At 41.1% G+C, this 18,685-nt stretch overlaps 1 protein-coding gene across 10 annotated transcripts in view; it reads left to right on the top strand.

The window, feature by feature from the left end:
* R3HDM2 (R3H domain containing 2) overlaps positions 1 to 18,685 on the top strand; it is a 207,110-nt gene that overhangs the window by 152,527 nt on the left and 35,898 nt on the right. For 5 of the 10 annotated variants that reach the window (XM_087886689.1, XM_087886688.1, XM_087886685.1 and 2 more), the window contains exons 11-14: positions 1,613 to 1,644; positions 1,741 to 1,794; positions 7,955 to 8,190; positions 16,252 to 16,406. In XM_087886689.1, coding sequence (XP_087742815.1) covers positions 1,613 to 1,644; positions 1,741 to 1,794; positions 7,955 to 8,190; positions 16,252 to 16,406 — 477 coding nt within the window. The remainder of the gene's footprint in view (positions 1 to 1,612; positions 1,645 to 1,740; positions 1,795 to 7,954; positions 8,191 to 16,251; positions 16,407 to 18,685) is intronic. The other 5 variants (XM_087886692.1, XM_087886690.1, XM_087886687.1 and 2 more) reach the window with 1 other exon arrangement.

Raw genomic sequence — 18,685 nt, 5'->3', positions numbered from 1 at the left:
CACTTTCCTCAATAAGTAAACGTATAATTTTGCCTCATTTTTTAAAAAAATGATATTCTCTTTATCTTATTTTAAGGCTTAGGTGGAGAACAGATATTTGTTTTAGGTCATATTTTTGCAGAAACATTGAAAATTCAAATGGGTTCATAAGCACCGTTAGAGGACTGCCACCAAATTTCTTCATAGTTGTACAGGTAGTCCTCAACGTACAACCCCAGTTGATCCCAACATTTCTGTTGCTAAGTGAGATAGTTAAGTGAGTTTTGCCTCATTTCACGATCTTTCTTGTCACAGTTGCTAAGTGAATCCCTGCAGTTGTTTATTTATTATTTTATTATTTTATTATTCAAATTTCTATACCGCCCTTCTCCTTTCGGACTCAGGGCGGTGAACAGCCAATATAAAAAACATTTATACATAAATACGATTAAAAATAGATTTAAAATAATTAAATTTGGCCCATAGTTTAAAATTGTCAATTTAAAATCCTTATCAAAATTTAAAACCAACCATAAAATCATAAAATCAAGAGAGACCGGCTAACTGAAAGAGATGAGTTTTTAGGGCCCGACGAAAGGTCCGGAGGTCGGAGATCACTCGTATCTCTGGGGGTAGATTGTTCCAAAGGGTAGGTGCCACCACAGAGAAGGCTCTCCTCCTGGGGGTCGCCAGCCGGCATTGTCTAGCCGACGGCACCCTGAGGAGGCCCTCTCTGTGGGAGCGAACTGGCCGGTGGGAGGCTATTGGTGGCAGAAGGCGGTCCCGTAAGTACCCTGGCCCTAAGCCATGGAGCGCTTTAAAGGTGATCACCAACACCTTGAAGCGCACCCGGAAGTCCACCGGAAGCCAATGCAGCTCGCGCAGGAGAGGAGTCACATGGGAGTGCCCAGTCGCTCCCATAATCCCCCGCGCGGCCGCATTCTGCACCAGTTGGAGCCTCCGGGTGCACCCCAAGGGGAGCCCCATGTAGAGAGCATTGCAGTAGTCCAGGTGGGAAGTGATGTGTGCCTGAGTGACCGTGTGTAGGGAGTCCCGATCCAGAAAGGGGCGCAAGTTAAGTTAAGTTGTTAAGTTAATAGCATGGTTGTTAAGTGAACCTGGCTTCCCCATTGACTTCACTTGTCAGAAAATCACAAAAGGGGATCGCATGACCCCTGGGACACTGCAACCATCATAAATACAAGTCAGTTGACAAGCCTTTGAATTTTGATCACGTGACCATGGGGATGCCGTGATGGTCGTAAGTGTGAAAAACAGTCATGAGTTACCGTTTTTCCCCGAAAATAAGACCCTGTCTTATATTTTTTTTGAACCCTGAAATAAGCGCTTGGCCTTATTGCCATGTGCTCAAAAGCCCGATTGGGCTTATTATCAGGGGATGTCTTATTTTGGTCGGAAACAGGGTACTTTTTTCAGTGCCGTTGAACGGTAACTTTGAACGGTCACTAAATGATCTATTGCAAGTTGACAACTACGAAGGTTAATATAAATTACAAATCTGGAGCTTTTGTAAGGTCAAATGAGCATCTTGATTTCAGCCTTCTGTAATCATTGTCTAATGAGATTTCTTTCCATTTCTGTTGCAAATTGTGCGGATCCGCTTGATGATTAGTCGGGCCAAAATGGATTCCTGAATGAAAGCAGGTTAGTAAAGCTTGTGCATGCTTCCTTTTAATCTTCAGTCTTTCTTGAGGATCCTGAAACTCCATAACAATGCTTTTCTTTGATGTTAACCAACAGACTCGCCAAAGAAGGCTTTTCTTCTAGCTCTCACAAAAGGCGACAGATCTTTAGGTACCTCTGTGTGATTTCTTGCATACATTTGTCTTGCAGAGCAAATTCGCACCCATGCATGGCTGCTTGTCGAGTCCTTCCAGTTGTCATCTCTTTTGCAACATCACTTTCTGTTTTTTTCTTCTCCCACAATAAGACAGAAAGGGTGATTAGAGACATTTCATCCTGGGGAGCTGGGGGTTGAGAGCATTTACTTAGGAAGTAAATTCTCTTGCTTCCCATGCAGCTGACTTCCAAGTAAGTAAGCTTCAGGTTGAAGCCATACAAAGAATTAGGATGGGTTAATGGATGGAAAAACCCAGAAACACTCCAGTCTTTGTACAGCTGCTCCCACTATCTATTGATGCTTCTAGAATAGGGTTTTCAAACTTAAGGCCAGTGAGCCGGATCCGGCCTGTGGGATACTTAGATCTGACCCATGGGACTGCCCTGGAAACAGCGAAGGACTGGCCCGCAGTGCCTCTGCCAGTGAAAACAGAATTTGTGAGGGCCACATGTGGCCCTCACAAGCTCCATTTTCACTGGCAGAGGATTGCAGGAGGCCGTCCCAGCCGAAAATTGAGATCAGGAGCCCATTTCACTCGGGCCACCACAGGCGCGCCAATATGAGTGACAGCAAGGTGCCACGCCCCCTGGCCATACTCCACTCCCCCCGAGGTCAAACACAACCCTGATGTGGCCCTCAATGAAATCAAGTTTGACAGTCCTGTTCTAGAAGATGTAATTCTGTATCTTGTAATTCAACTGGTTTTCTTTAACCTTATGTGATGAAGTGGGTGTCAGTAAAAGCACAGGGTCAAATTTTAAGCCGTCTTTTGTTCTCTCAAAATAAATTCCATATGGCTCGGCATAGGAAGCTGCTTTATACCAAGCCAGATCATTGATTCATACACCTCAAGACTGCTGGCTGTGTCTCACAGGAATTCATTCATTGATGGTTCAGACCGGAGTCTTTCTCAGCCCAGTATGGAGAAGATGCCTGGGATTAAGCTTTGAACTATTGCTCTATACCTATCTGTGACCTTTCTCTTCAAAGGGATGTAGTAATCATTGTGTGCCAACAGGGTAATTGAGCTGAACAATTCTTTGAAAAGGACCTTTGCAATGAAGAGGGAGAAAGTTAAGTCCACATCCCACTGTAGCTTAACTATGCTTTTAAAAGAACAACAGCAACAATAACAGTCAACATTGATGTTTTTTTTTTTTTAATCCAGGAATGCATTATATAAGCAGGCATCAACTCCTTTCTTCAAATAAGTGAAGGGACAGGCTAATGGAGGTGGGCGGGATTCTTGAAGTGTCTCTGTACACTCACAGACCACTCCTGTTCCTATCAGAAGTGTCATGGCAAGGGAGGGATCAAGATCTCAGCATCTACATGTTGTCCAGGAACCCAAAGCTTTGTAGCAATTTACATTGGAGAAGTGTAGAAAGTAAATACCAAGTTAGACCCGAAGCCATACATTCGTAAAGCAGCCATACATTTAGAAATGTTGAAACTAAACTAGCAAAATCTGCAAAGGCTTTAAAAGCCCAGTGATCCAGATTGCTGCAACTTCTTTAAGAAACCCAGGTGTCTTCTTGTGACACCCCAAGTCCTCAAGGATGGTTTCAGGGCTTTATATTTGTCAGGATGCCATTATGAGAAGGCCTTCCATCTTGGGCAGAACCTTTGCAAAGTATCTTGGGTAAATATGTATGATTATAATTTTAGAGCCCTTGAAGTTTAGAGTCTGCTTACTAGCGAAAGCCAAGAGGCAAAGGTCAGTTGAGCTCTACTGATAGTGCTGGATGAAGGAGCATCATCCAAACTATGAAAACGAGAGCAAAACCACCTAGAATACATACACATATACACACATTACCTTTTCAGTTCCCTGTTTGAGTACCATTCACCTGGCTGAATATGTCAATAACAACTTCTATTTTGCTAAGATTCAGTCTCAGGTTGCTCCCTTCAGCTACTTCGTTAAAATAACTCAAGTGCAGGTTGAGGATAGCAGCAGCAGCAGCACAAAACAAAACAAAACAAAACCCAAGGATCAACAACAAAAAATAATCATTAAAAAGATTACAAAAACGAAGCACTGAAAACCAATTTAATGCCAGAAAAATCTAAATTTCTTCTTAGTCAATATATACATTGAAGGGTAAATCACATCAATATTTGACTTGGCTGCAGCTAAAAGCTGGAATTCTTTAAAAGAAAAAGTACAGAAGAACCATCATGGCAGCACAACAGGCTACGAATCATCAAAACCAAAATTGGACATATTTTAAATTACTGCAAATACCAACTACGTAAGATCAAAGATGAACATGTAGATCATCTCATTAACTGCTGCAGTAAAATTGCCCAGAGTGTATTATCAATGCCATGAAATTGCTAGAAAAATTATACTTTGAAATGTATGTAGAAAACTTGGCTCTACTGTTAAAAAAAGGCTACTGGCACCACATGTGAAAAAGAAAATGAGGAGGTCAGAATCTTGGGGTTTAAAATACAGAAGAAAAGACACCTGAAAAACACCCCAGACAGTACTGCCATTGGGGGAAAAATCTGATGTTCATAGATGTTGAAATATTAGGACATAAATGAATTGATGAAAATCAAACAGAAAAAATACTGAGATTTGTAATTGAATGTTGAAGGACTTCGGGAGGAAAAAATCAATTATAGTGCCAGTAGTATTTGGAGTTCTTTGTACTGTACCAAAGAGATTTACCAAATATTTCAAAGTTTTAAATCTGTTTGACTTGAAACTGCTGACTTTTTTTGGGGTGGGGGGGAGAAAAGACCTTGCTTGTAATTTCTTAAACATATAATATCTCCATGATTCCTAAGCTTGAATAGAACGTAAACCTTTGGAAAATGTCAAGTCTAAAAACATTCATTGTATTCATTGGATGTTATTCATTGGATGAATTTGCAATTTCCAAGATAACATTGGACCAAATCCTAATTACCTTTTCTAAAGTTCCTTATTAAAAATATAAGAGAAAAGAACCTTGCAAATCCTAAATCGTGATGCCAAAGCTTATGCAGTAATTTTCTACTTTCTTGAAGTAAATGTGTAAATAGGAGCAGGATCAAAGAATTCTTCATTTTCCTCTTGTGTTACTCTCTTTCCATGGTTACCTTTAGCATATAACTCATCTATTGATGTTGCTTTTGCTATCTTGGGAAAACAAGCAGTTAAATTGTGTCGACTGCTTTAGTATACTTTAATAAAGCAGTCTGCATGGCATGATGTAAGTGCTTTTGCTTTGTGATTATAAAGTATAATATTTGCTCAAGGCCCAAGTAGCAAATTGTGAGCATTAAAGACCAAACTGTACCTATCAGAGTTGAATTAGAGTTATTGTTCTTGTGTAACTGCTGCTCAGTTCAGTAGGATTCATAGAGGAATTGGTTCTTGGACACTGTGTCCCACATCTGAATCTATCTTTGGTTCTGTTATCTTTAATAGCAGCCACAAAACTCAGTTGCCTTATGAGGTTCCCTCATGTGTGCTTTCCAGAACATTCTTAGGATTGGTTATTAGATCTTTGGGATAATTTGTTGAAACCTAACCAGAACAAAACAACCTATAGATAAGAAATTCATCTGTAGTCATGGCAACTTCCTTTCAGCTGGTAAGATGCAATTAAGAATTTCAAGTTGTTGAGGGACACTCAGCATGGAGGCCATTGATCTCCGAAGCTTGTATCTGAAGTGATATGAGTTAGAATTGGCTAGTAAGCAGTGATAATAGGTTGCTAATCAAGTGAGGTCTTTTGATGTCTGAAAGTTCTTCTGGACAAGCCATCTTGAAATGAACACTACTGATCAACACTATTCTTCAACTTTCCTTCCCATGCTGTCTATATTAAATAACCCCCTGGTTTATTGTAAAGTAGGCTTGAAGGTTGTCTGCATATCTCAAAATATAGGCAGTTTCAGTAACTTGACGTTCAGGTTACAGTGTATGTTGTTTAATCGCTTCCGTAGATACATTTCTCCTGTTCTCTTCTGATGATAATGGAGACATTAAAATACTTAACTGACGCAACATTTTTTTGGTATCTCTTCCCCCCAGCCCCCAACTTTTCTCACTGTGATAGTCTTCAGGTTCTATGTTTACTTCCCTGGTTTGAAAACTCCCCATTACTCTGCAATACAGGCTTAGAAATTTGTACATTCTGTATTCCACAGAGGTTAGCAGACTAGTCTCTTTTGACAATACTGTAACGATAGACTGTCTTTTCAATTTGCCACAATAAGTTTACGGTCCATTTTACCACCCAATCCTTTCAGATGGTTGAAATAGTTTTATTCAAAGTCTGACATACTCATTTTAATATTGACAAACTAAAACCACCTGTTCCAATATTTCCAGTCTTGGCATGTGATGGGGGAATTGAGAAAGCAAAATACCAAAACTCTGAATTGCTGACTCTTTTTGACTTGGCAAGTATGGAGGGTTTTTTTGGGGGGGGGGAGGGGAGGGTTTCTTTTGGACTGAAAGGCAGCCTCCTGTTATCTCTGCATCTGGCTGAAGCCCCTTGTCCAAGTTTGAAACTTAAACACCTTGCGATAGTTAAGTGTTCTGGGCTAACATTTAATATTCCAACTACAAGTCTTAATGTGAAACTTGTTTGAACACATGGAGTTCAGTAGGTTATTGGTACAAAGAAGCCGGAGGAATTCCTCCTGTAATTGATCCCCTTCAATAATAAGGTATCCACCTAGAGAAAATGAAGGGAGGAAGATTGTAAATATGCAGCTTTGTCTACAAACTCAGTGCAGTTTAAATGAATATCCTTTAAGAGCTCTTTCAGATGCAACAAAATCAAATCTTTTTAAACTAACCATTTAAAACAAAACATTATAGGAGTAAATTGAAAACCAGTGATTTAAGAAAATTATACCTAAAGAACATCTCTGCAAAAATATGCACATTTTGTACCTACTGGATCAATAAATCCTTCCTTTCCACTTCTTTCCTCTTTTTCCATCATTGGGTACTAAGCCTTTCTTTCCAGTTCTCAATGCATTCTTATCTAAACCATGCCTGTTGTCTGAAGGACTGTATGCCAGTATTAGCAGTTTGTTAATAGAGTTGTATTTAACAGCATTTGGTATTTAAAAACAGCTAGCTTCTATTCCCATGGATTGTAAATATGAGATCTGAACCCGAAAGACCTTGAGATATAACATGGTGTTGGCTAGATATATTTCAATTTCAAGCTTGTGAATTCTAATATAATCTCAGTCTGGGCAAACAGTACAAAACCTATGAATGTCGTTTCAGCCAATTAAAGTTTTCCTAAATGACTTTCAATGTTACAGTAAATACTTTGATTGTCCTTCCCCACTTACTTCTAAATTGTTTTTCTTGCGGAATCGTTGTTGAACTGTATTCTTGGAGACTTAAGCATTTTTTGCTGTCCTCACTGTTATATAACTCCCTGTAATTTTAATAAACTTCCTCCTATTAACCTGTCTAATTCTGCCCTGAAATTTAAGAACAATCTTGTTTTTCATTTGTACCTTCTCACATACGAACTAGGCTGCCAGTATTTTCACACTTTTCTTCCAGCTATGCTCCCAATTCTCACCAGTTTCCTCTTGTTTAGTGATGCAGTGCAGATTCTGTGTTTTGAGCTCTGAGGTATTTTGACAGTGTTTGTAAGGAGCTGTTACAGGTCCATGCTACGTGAGGAAACATTCCAATCTCTATCTAGAACAAAAAGTTTCGCGACGCCCATGCTGCAGTTTACCCACCAAATAGTTAACGCTGCTTAAATTAAACAGACTGCTGGAAATATCTGCTGCCTGAGTTAGGAGGGATATCCAAATTCTTGAACTCAACCTGCATTTTTTGTTAGAGCACTTGTTATGAGTGCATCTGCAGGGCAGTTTTGACTTAATTTGTCACCAAATATTGTGATGCTGACCATTCTGCCTATTTCTCCAGCAGCAGCCTATAAGGTCCATCTGCCTACATGTTAATCTCTGTTTGAAAGCCAGTAGCTTTGACCTGGCCCTTTTCAATGTAAGCTACCTGTGCTCATTTGTCTGTTGTTCCAATACCAAAACATTGACATCTTGAATGTTTAGACATGCTGTGCCTTTTCTGGTCCATGATGACTTTAACCCTTGCCATCCCTGATACAGGGGTAACCGAGATGGGCTCAGCCGGGCTTCAGGCAGCCGCCAGAGCAGCACGGAGAGTGATATGAAATCCCTGGAGCCCCGGCCGTGGAGTAGCACCGACTCCGATGGCTCAACGCGCAATCTGCGGCCTCCGGTCACCAAAGCCAGCAGCTTCAGTGGCATTTCCATCTTGACTCGAGGAGACAGCATTGGTGGCATTGGCAAAGGGAATGGTGCCAACAGGACTGTCAGGCCAGGTATCTCTTCCTTCTTCATTTGCCCTTCTTCAAGTAAAATAAGAAGATACTCTAAGTTCGTGACGAATACAGCTTGGGGGTAATCCTCTCGTTCTCCCTTCCAGTGGGTCCCAGCCCACATCTTATGCATTGGCATTGCTTAACACTATAGAAATCAAAAGGATGCAGCTACAAACCCACCCTGAAACATTTGCACTAGATAGCAGCCATGTCAATTTTGAGAAATGAATCCAGCAACAGGAAACAAGCTGGTATCAAGGGTTTTGTCTACGGGTGGTATTCACTTACTTTCCCTACTGGTTCGCAAATGTGTGCGCGCGTGTCCATTCATGCGCCCGTCCTTCCGCACACGCGCTTGGCTGGTACGAGCACCTTCCGTGCATGCGCCCGTCCTCAAAAACGTGCCTAAATAGGATGGCATAGAGCCAGGCCGGATGGGCGGGCCCACCAGCGATTTCCGCTATCGGTTCGGGCGAATTAGTCTGAACCGGCTGAATACCACCTCTGATTTTGTCCCATTCCAGAGATAAGCAAGATGTTGAGAAAAAGTCAATCTCTGCCTGATAAGTGCAGCCTGGGTCTGGATCTTATCTACAACACTGGCCATCTTGACAAAATACCTTCTGTCTTTTTAATCCAGTTAGAACTGCTTTAAACACAATGACATTTTTATTTCTGAGCCTTAATTTTTTGGATTTCATGAAGCCCCTTGTTAGTGTTATGTCAGCTTTAAAGACTGTTCACATTGAAAAGCAACCCGCAGTGATAATGCTCAGTCTTCCCTTTTCCCCTTGAGCTGTTTATAGGTCATACCATACCAATCTGGTACAGGTTTCAACGCTGATAGCTGCTGACACCACAAAGTCCTGTTACACGATAACCATCAGTGAGAATGGTGTGCAGAAATAAGCTTGGTCTAATACTCTTGGATAAAAAAATTCACCCTTCAGAATTCTGTAATTTCATTCTGAGACTTCTTTATCTATTTGGCAGGTAATTCAGTAAAAAATAGTAATCACTCCTAGCTAGACCAAAGGTGCTTTTTCAAGAGGCAACTGGACTTTCTGGTTTTTCTTTGAAGACGTTTCGCTTCTCATCCAAGATGGATGAGAAGCGAAACGTCTTCAAAGAAAAACCAGAAAATCCAGTTGCCTCTTGAAAAAGCACCTTTGGGACAACTATGACCTGGATGGTTGAGAATCTCCATAGACACTCCCAGCTAGAAACTGATGAGCTTTCATATATGCAACCCAAAATGATGGTGGCTCTTGAAAAACTGTTGGGAAAGATGTACTTTACATCTCTTACATCAGGTAAACAAGGCTAGGAAATGTGATTTCACCTACCTAGCATGTCGGCAATAGAGATTATCAACCTGTAATCTGAAACATGGACAAGGTAGCAGGTTCGGAAATGTTGGTAACATTAAATACACCTCTGAAGGAGAAGTGGTATATGGAGAAGTTCTTTCAATCCTATATAACAGTCATCAGCATCTGTGTTGGTACTTGCTATTTGTATGGGTAAGTCAGCATACTGTTATTTCTTTCCCATCCAGGTGAAAGGACATGCGCTTCCAAGATTCTCTTCCATCACTCTGCAGTATTATGTAGCATACTTAATATGTGGGATGGATGATGCATTTACAGATGTACTAATGCATCCTCTTACCTTCAGAAATAGGGATGTGTCAATAGAGAGGGTGGCACAAAGTAACATTGTGTCTCCTCTCTCACTGTTGCTTCCTACAGCACTTGGGATGACTCATATTTAACCATCCATCTACTCACCCTGTTTACTTCAAGGGCAGGCACTGATATGCCTTTGTTTATTTCTTTTGCCGCATTTTCCTTTTGGCGTACTTGTTTACAAACATGATCACCTGCCTTCATAGTCAGCATGGTGTTGGAAAAAAATCCTGTCACCCATCTGGTTGTGCAGATGCATGAAAAGTTGGTCTTCGCATCAAAGAATGTTGACATTTTTGTTTTGTCTTTAGCATCTAGCTAGTTGACACCCATTTTTAAGCCATGCACATAGCTTTTTAAATCACAGAAGAAAGCATCAAGGCAGGCACGCAATAATCAGTGTGGTTCACAACTAAAGCACCAAGAATAGACTGTGTTGCTGGGTGATTTAGTGATTCATATTCTCAGATTTTTTTATTTCTTTTATCTCATTTGTACAAAAACTGTAATAAAAATGCTGCTCCTTTTTATGTTGGTCCATTAGTTGTATCTCCATTGGTTACTTTTAATTGCTTGGCCATCATTATCGCACAAATAACTTAAGTTTCATCCCTTTCCTCCTTCCATTATTCTTCGTCACATTATTCCCATGTGAAGAGAGACTGGTGGAGGAGTGCTGCATGGCAGCTGGTACATGAATATATTACGTAATGAAAAGTTCTTAAGAACACTAAGAACTTGTGTGGGAATGTGACCGAAGGCAGGAGCTGTGGGATAGGAAGTCTCGAATGCAAATTCATGGGGTGCCTTTAAGCAAGTAGTTATTTCTGCCCTCACAAAAGTACTATTTTGTAAAGTATTATCAAAGAGATGTATAATTAAATGTATTGGATGTGCCATATTTTGATCACACAGCTTGGATTTCCCTTCATGCTGGACTTATTTTGGAGTAGTAGCATAATAGACAACAGACCTGAGCGATACAGTATACAATTTGGATGGTGCTACCTACTCCCCACCGTAGGAGTTTGAGTGCATAATTAGAGCAAAAAGGAAATTTCTGTGTCTAGGTTGGCATTTCAGACCCAACAGGGTTTCGGGAGGTTGTAATTCTAGTCCTGTTTCTGATTCCCCCTTTCTTTAAGCCTCTTCGTTGCCAGCATTTCCCTTATTGGGTACTACTATTACATAACCTCTTCCCTGCTACTGATTCTTTCTCCTGGCCCCTCAGGTACTTCTCAACCAGTAAACATCGGATGTTTTGGAGTACAGTTCCCATCAGTCTGTAGGATGTAGATAAAACACATTTCATTTTTAAACTTCCTGGATTGATAATCAAGGAGATTGTGTTTCTTTCAGTCACAGAACTGGAAAGAACTACGGTATTTATGTTATTGTCCAGCCACCCATCCTTGGTGCAGAAATTGTTGATTATTCAGATTCTTGATGTTGGGTATGCAAATATATGAAAAATGCTTCCTTCCTTAGAAAGGAAACTTACAAGAGAAGAATCATGTAGATTCTTGTACAAATGTTAATGGCATAATCTACATGCAAACCTACGGTTTTCTTAAGACAACGAGTAAAGCTTGGTTCTCTTTCTCTCAAACATAAATATTTTAACCAGAGACTATGTCAGGGAATCCTTCATATGTTTTTAAAGAAGACTAGATGGTGGGTTTGGTTGAATTTTCCTGCAACAGAAGTCCACTTGGTTATAATTTTCTTTTTGCATAGCAACCATTCCTTAAGACCACTTATTTTCAGCAAATACAGCACAGTCTTTGGAAGGGGCTTTTAGTTTGACGTTTTTATTTTATCATTGATATAGAATCTTCTGTAATAGCAAGAGGCAGACAGGTATCCAAGGTCCAAATACTAGCAATATGGGTAAAACATAAAGCAAAATGTCAAGTTACTTTTCCATTTATTTTATTTTAATCTTGTGTTCTGGGTTTTTTGTTTTGTTTTGTTTTGTTTTTCAATTGCATATGTCATACATGAGAAGAATAGGGACCACTTAGGGTGAAAGAAAGCAATTTATTGTTAAGAACATGCTTAGTTGCTTTATAATACCATGTTTCCCTGAAAATATTTCCCTGTCTTATATTTTTTGAACCCCGAAATAAGCCTTATTTTTGGGGAGGTCTTATTATTTTGGGGCATATGGAGCAAGATGGTGCTCCCCTTGCTGTCTTACTTGATTTCCAGCTCTGTCTCCCTAACCGTAACCAGAGAAAAGGGGGACCGGATGCGCATGCGTTTTAATATTTTTGGGGGTGGGATATTTTCGGGGAGGGCTTATTTTCAGGAGGAGGGCTTATTTTAGGGCATGTGCTCAAAAGCCCAATTGGGCTTATTATCCGGGGAGGTCTTATTTTTGGGGAAACAGAGTAGGTAATAACAGCATCATTTTGTGTCTTTTGGTGGTTAACTGGAATAGTTAACTAAATATGACATATAACAAATGGGAAGGCTGAAGCAGCTTCATGTAGTTATTTTGGACTATTTATTGCATGTGCACTTTAAATCACAATGCACAAATATCATAAGGATATGTACCACAAGAGTCCTATAGAGTTGTCTATGAGGCTCAGAAACACCTAGGAAAAAATTATATCCGGAGAAGGGCGGCATATAAATCAAATTAATACACACACACACACACACACACACACACACACACACACACACCGTGTTTCCCCAAAAATAAGACTCTGTCTTATATTTTTTGAACCCCGAAATAAGTGCTTGGCCTTATTTTCGGGGATGTCTTATTATTCTGGGGTGCATGGAGCAAGACGGGGCTCCTCTTGCCATCTTACTTGATTTCCAGCTCTGTCTCCCTAATCCTAACCAGAGGAAATGGTGGGGACTGGCTGCGCATGTGTTTAAATATTTTCGGGAAGGGCTTATTTTTTTGGGGGGGGGGGGCTTATTTTATCGCATGCACTCAAAAGCCCGAATGGGCTTATTATCAGGGGATGTCTTATTTTAGGGGAAACTGTGTGTGTGTGTGTGTGTGTGTGTGTGTGTGTGTGTGTGTATTATATATCATATCATATATCATATCATATCATATCATATCATATCATATCATATCATATTCCATATCAATCAAAGCAAAGCTGCGGTGATGCAGTGGTTAGAATGCAGTATCGCAGGCTACTTTTGCTGGCTGCCAGCAGTTCAGCAGTTTGACTCAGCCTTTCACTCTTCTGAAGTCAGTAAAATGACTCTTTAAACAGCTTAGAGTAAAGGGCTGTAAAGCACTGTGAAGCGGTATATAAGTCTAAGTGCTAGTGCTATTATTGAAAGGAAGGTCCAGAGTACAGTGGATTGAGATCTGCGTGGTGTTGGTTGTTGGCTCTTCGCTAAAAGTAAATAAATGTAATATATTTCCTGAGTCCTTTGCATTCATCAGGGGAAGTGGTGATGATAATTCTGTCCCTTGCAAGAATGCCTGTGGGAGTAAAAACTAGTCAGTGCCTGCTGTTGCTCAAATGCCACTGTAATTATGGTCATACCATTACAGTCAGAAACGGAACTTTGAAAGCCTTCCCTGTACAGGGAAAAGAAAGAGGAGGTTTTGAACGGAGGGGAGTTTGTTTAGAATATTACATTTGCCAGGGATTAAAAAAAAAGGACTCATCTTAGATTTAACCCAGAGGAAGGGATATGGAATAGGATAATAAAATAATCAGATCCTGGTTTTTTTTTTCCCCCTCTCTCAGGCAAATATTTGATTTGATTGTATAAGATATGGAATCCAACTTTATCCTTGAGGCCTACTGTGTAGATTTGGGCTGTCTCATACTCTGTCAAGGATAGTTACTAACCACATGTGGGATGGCACCATATCTTGGTTGCAGTCAGAATCAAATCAGATTAAATTTGATTAAATTTCCCCCAGCTTTTAAACTAAAAAATTTACTTTAAAATTATGGCTATCTTGAATGAATGGTACATATACCTAGTCCTTGTTACAGCCATCGCAGAGCCCCCACTGTCATGTGATTGAAATTTGGGCACTTGGTAGCCTGCCCAAATGTATGATTTCAGGGGCACTTCAATTCCCCCATCTGCCTGTCTCTCTCTCTCTCCCCCCTCCTCCCCCCCGCCTTTTTGGTCCCTATGCTTCATAGCCCCTGTGCTCTGTTACCCACACTGGCCTTGTCCTTCTCTTGCTCCCACTGCTGACCAAGCATGCTCAACCTGGCCCTTCCCTAGGCTTTCTTCCCAAGGTTACGCATGGCAGTTTTTTGCGAAACCTTCAGAAGAAGGCCTAAGATGGCCACCAGCTACTTCGCGAAGGACCAAGTCAGTCATACCACATCAGCAGTGGGAGCAAAACGGCAGCAAAGGTCAGCTTGGGGTGGGGGGTGGGGGGGGTTGGAGCGCAGGGTGGGAAGAACCACAGAATTTAGGGTGTCAAAGTTGGCGGGAGGGGCTTTGTTTCATGCCTCTGGTTTGAGGCGGCTGGGGTTTCCTAGGACGGCTACTGTTTTGCGCTGTGATGCAGCTCTAAGCAATTACAGAGTTTTCTGGGTTTTGCCCATTTTTACCGCCAATTCATTCCGTCATTTGCGCAGATCGCACTCCCCATCACGAACTTATTAAAAGACAAAAGAGGGAGGACAAGCCTAAACCCAGCCGGCCACTAGAATGCCAGGCAGCCTTCGGAAAGCTTAAAATGATTGTTTGCAGCTTCTTGATTCAACTGGTGCCTTGCGCTGCACTGCAGTTCAGGGGCTTCTTGCAGCTCCAGAGCGTGGCAGGCCAAGAAGCCCCTGAGTTGCAGTGCAACAAGGAGCCCAAAAGCGGCACAATTTTGGGACTTTTTGTTGTCCTGCAAGGAAGGGTGCGGGGTGGCCAGAAGGATTGAAATCGGGGAAGTGGGGGGGGGTGGAATAGGCTGCTGGAGGGAATTGAAGGAGAGGCAGTTCCTTAACTTAAGAGAACTGAGGCTTGAAATGGGAAGGAACAAAATGAGAACGGTTTGAATTAGTTTAGGTTCTCAGCTAATGACCTTTGGGAGTTGGTAAATGATGGCAATGGGGTGTGTGACAGGATTGCTGTTGCTACGCAATCCAAATCCTGTGATGTCGAGCTTTACAACCACATCACTTAGCGATAGAAATTGGTCCCAATTGCCATTGTAACTCAAGGACCTCCTGTAAGAAAAAGTCAGTTACGATGTATACTATAGTGAGAAACTTAGTCTGAATCTGTTTTGTAGTGTGACTCTATTGTGAATTTTACCAGATTCTTTGACCGGAATGTATTGTATACATAGGAATGGCTTGCTCACATGTTGTTTTTCATCTTCTGGCTTACATTTATTTGGAAGCCATTTCTTCCTAAGTGGAAATCTCTACTTTTGGAGAAAAGATATTTATTGTTACCAAGAGAACAGGTTTTAAATATAGTAGTAGAGAGGTGTTTGTGTGAGAGAAAGAGGGAAAAAGGGAGGAGGGAGGGATAGAGAAGCTCAAAGAAAACCCCAAATATTTTGAATGATTTCTGAGGAAGCTAGAAATGTGGTCCTCATTCAGCTTTCCTTTGTTGTATTACTGTGATGCAAAATATGATTTGTTGGTTGGATGTCATTTCGCAGTAGTCTTTTCAGTGTGAGATAGGATTATGTAGAATGTTATTTTTAATCATTTCAAGGTTAAGACATTCTGTCCTTGAAAGATCCCCATTCTATCCTAGTGGTAATAAAATTTATTATGGTCAATGGATCAAAAGATCAGAAGTATTTCAACTTTACAAGAGGCTGTTTCATGATCAGATCATTTCTGGTACATCCCAAAGAGATGTTTCAGTGATGGAAGATTGCACAATTTTTCTTTTTCTATCATAAATTTGCTATGGAGCTATTGTTTTAGACTCTTCAGAGATGCTCAGAAGAACCTGTGGAAATCAGTAAAACAACCTGAACTTATCATGAAGGTTTCAGTGAAGCTAAAGGGCTGAGCATCAATCCACAGGAATATCTCAGCTCAGACCTGGACCAGGTAAATTAATCACAGGAAAGTTTGAGTAGAAATGGGGTGTGTTCAGACACATTTCTACCAATAAAGGAGAATATTTGTAGCTCAGGGTTGAAATGAGGAGTCCTTGGTGCTCTGCTAGAGATACCAACACTGTTGATGTTAGGGTAATGAAATGTCTGCAAGAAAACAAGCAAGCTCAGAGAGCACCAAGAAGGACACATTTCTGCATACAGTCTAGGATTTGGAATCCTTCTGTGTTTTTTTCTAGGCATTGTTGATCCCTGGCACCACTTCTTTCAGAGAAAAAAAAAAGCAGATTCTTTGCTCACACCTACCCACTCCATTTTGTTTTTGTTTTGTTTTTTTAAACAAAGGTCTCTCTTTAAGTACTCCTGAAGCCTGCAGTCAAGTCTCCTCTGCACAGCCTGGCCGAAGCCTCTTGCCGTGTGCCGCTCAGCAACTGCAGCAGCAGCCGCTTCCACCCACACCGCAGCAACAGCCAGCAATGACTAATCACATCATATCACAGGTGAGTCATTATTCAATGTTACCACCGAGTGGTGAGCTCTTCCTTGTGGCTCCTTGCTAAGGAAGTGGTGGCCAGTGGAGCACTCACAGATGTTTATACGAAGCTTGAATAATGTTTATGACCTTGTGCGTAGTCCTCTTTAGACGGTTCGCCTTCTTTGATTGCAGCACAAAATTGGGACATGCCTGGCTTCCTGTAGGGTATATTTTGAGGTGACCCTCAAACATTTGAGTTAGGAGATTTTCTTTTTTAATCAGGCTTAGTGCTCCAGCGTCTATCTTTGGTAGGAACAGAGTAGAGATGCACACATTCTGAATTTTATCTCCCTTTTCAAACAGTGTTCTGTTTTTGTTTTGGTTTTTTGCTGCTATTTTTCAATTGGATCCTGCAAGATGTAGTGCAGGGGTGTGAAACTCGTGGCCTGCAGGCCGGATGCAGCCTGCGCTGGCCACCTCCACCCCCGTTTTAACGAAAGGGGGAGGAGTCATGATATGTCACATGACGACAACGTGAAGACGAGAGTTTGACACCCCCGATGTAGTGAAATGCAGTGAAGAACTTGCCCCCTCAAGGAAATTTTCAGGATGCATCAATAGAAATATGAAGAACGGGCACATTAATTCTTTAGATTCTTCATTAGGGATGTGCTAGATAGAAGGTCTGAAGCGAAAAAGGTGCTTCAGATCAGGCACGCGTGTACAGACTGCACCTGCCGGCCCTTCCTTTCCTGTGCTTGCATGGTAGAAAATATGGGTTTGAGTTAAGGAGCGTGCTCATCCTTGCTCCTTGGTTGCATCTTGTTGGTACTGCTTACATTTCTTGAGGTCGTGTAGCCTCATGCATGCTCAAAAAAAAGCACAGCTGCTCTAAATAGGTGCTGATAAGTGCATCCATCCCTCTTCAGCTTCAAACTAGATCAAGAGGAGCATTGTCAAGTCATGTTGTCATGGACGACTCCTACCCTGATACCTCGCCCTGCTGAGTTTATTTTGCTGCGCAGAAACAATGCATGACTCATTGTAGGATATGTATGGCTTGCAGGACTTCGGTATATACTTACTAGTTTAGTCCAGATGAAGGTGCTGATTAAAATGTATAAGCCACCTGACTCCCAGCGATTCTGGGCGGTTCAAAACATTTTAAAATAAGGAACAATAGAAAAACATAAAACCAATACCAAAAAAAAAAAAAAAGGCAGAGAGCGGTTGTGTGTTTTTGTGGTCCCAAAAGATGACATTGTTTAATTGATGGAACCTGAAGCGTATCAATCTTTTCAGATTGAACTGGCCAGACAGATACTATATTTTATAAGAAAAAAAATATGAAAAAGGTTTTCTCTCTTCTAGGCACCCCCTTCTTCCTCTGTTTTTTTTTTCCCCTTTTCCTTTTAATGGAATGTGTATCTTCAGCTGTGGCATGGGAGAGAGAGCAGACCTCAGCTATCCAGGGTTTGAAGGCCATTAACTAAAGCCAAGTACAAATTTATTAGCTCTGATGTTGTTCCTGGGATCTATTCGAGCAGTTCTCCCAGCTTAGGAGTCACAGCCTTGAGTGCTTCTACTAAAGAAAGAAGTGTACGTCAAATACTGTTAGGATTCTGATTCTGTCTTTGCCACTTGACTCCTACTGCATCCCAGTAAACACCAACTCAATGCAGAAACTAGGCAACTTGAGCAAGAGAACCCTTAATGACCCAACAAAGAAAGGATGAAAAGTAGTGAACCCATCCTCCCAAACTTCTGTGGAAGCCTCAAGTCCCGATATATATCTTCATCCAATTGTGTTGCTACCAGGGACTCCAACATACAATACAGCTAAAAACTTACAAAGAAGCTCGTTTATCTGACAGAGATATTCTATCTTCCCACTATAATACCTGCAGAAAAGCAAAGACCTAATAATAGAAGAAAATGAGATAATTGTTTCATTTGATGTCATAGCGCTCTTTCCATCCAAAGACCCACAACTAGCAAAAGAATCCATGCAACTAAAGTGACCACTCAGTCCACTGCAGCCCAACCAACACAAGCTATGAAACGGATAAGACTTCCATACATCCAAAACTTCTCAGAAACAACCAACAGACTGTTACATCACACAATATCATCATAGCACACAAATCAACTACGGCACATCAGAATATTTTGAGCAAACCAAACGACCACACTAGCTCAAGAAGAAAAAAGAGGAGTAGAGAGTATAAGGACTCCAACACTATGTTGGACAGACAGACAGAAGACTAGCAGGGTGCAGTCATGAACAACAATACCAACAAGTCA

Source organism: Pantherophis guttatus, chromosome 2 (assembly GCF_059756535.1).
Source record: "Pantherophis guttatus breed Tessera chromosome 2, ASM5975653v1, whole genome shotgun sequence".
NCBI classification, from domain to species: domain Eukaryota; kingdom Metazoa; phylum Chordata; class Lepidosauria; order Squamata; family Colubridae; genus Pantherophis; species Pantherophis guttatus.
The sequence above is the reverse complement of the archived record's forward strand: the minus strand, read 5'-3'. Positions and strand labels throughout refer to the sequence as shown.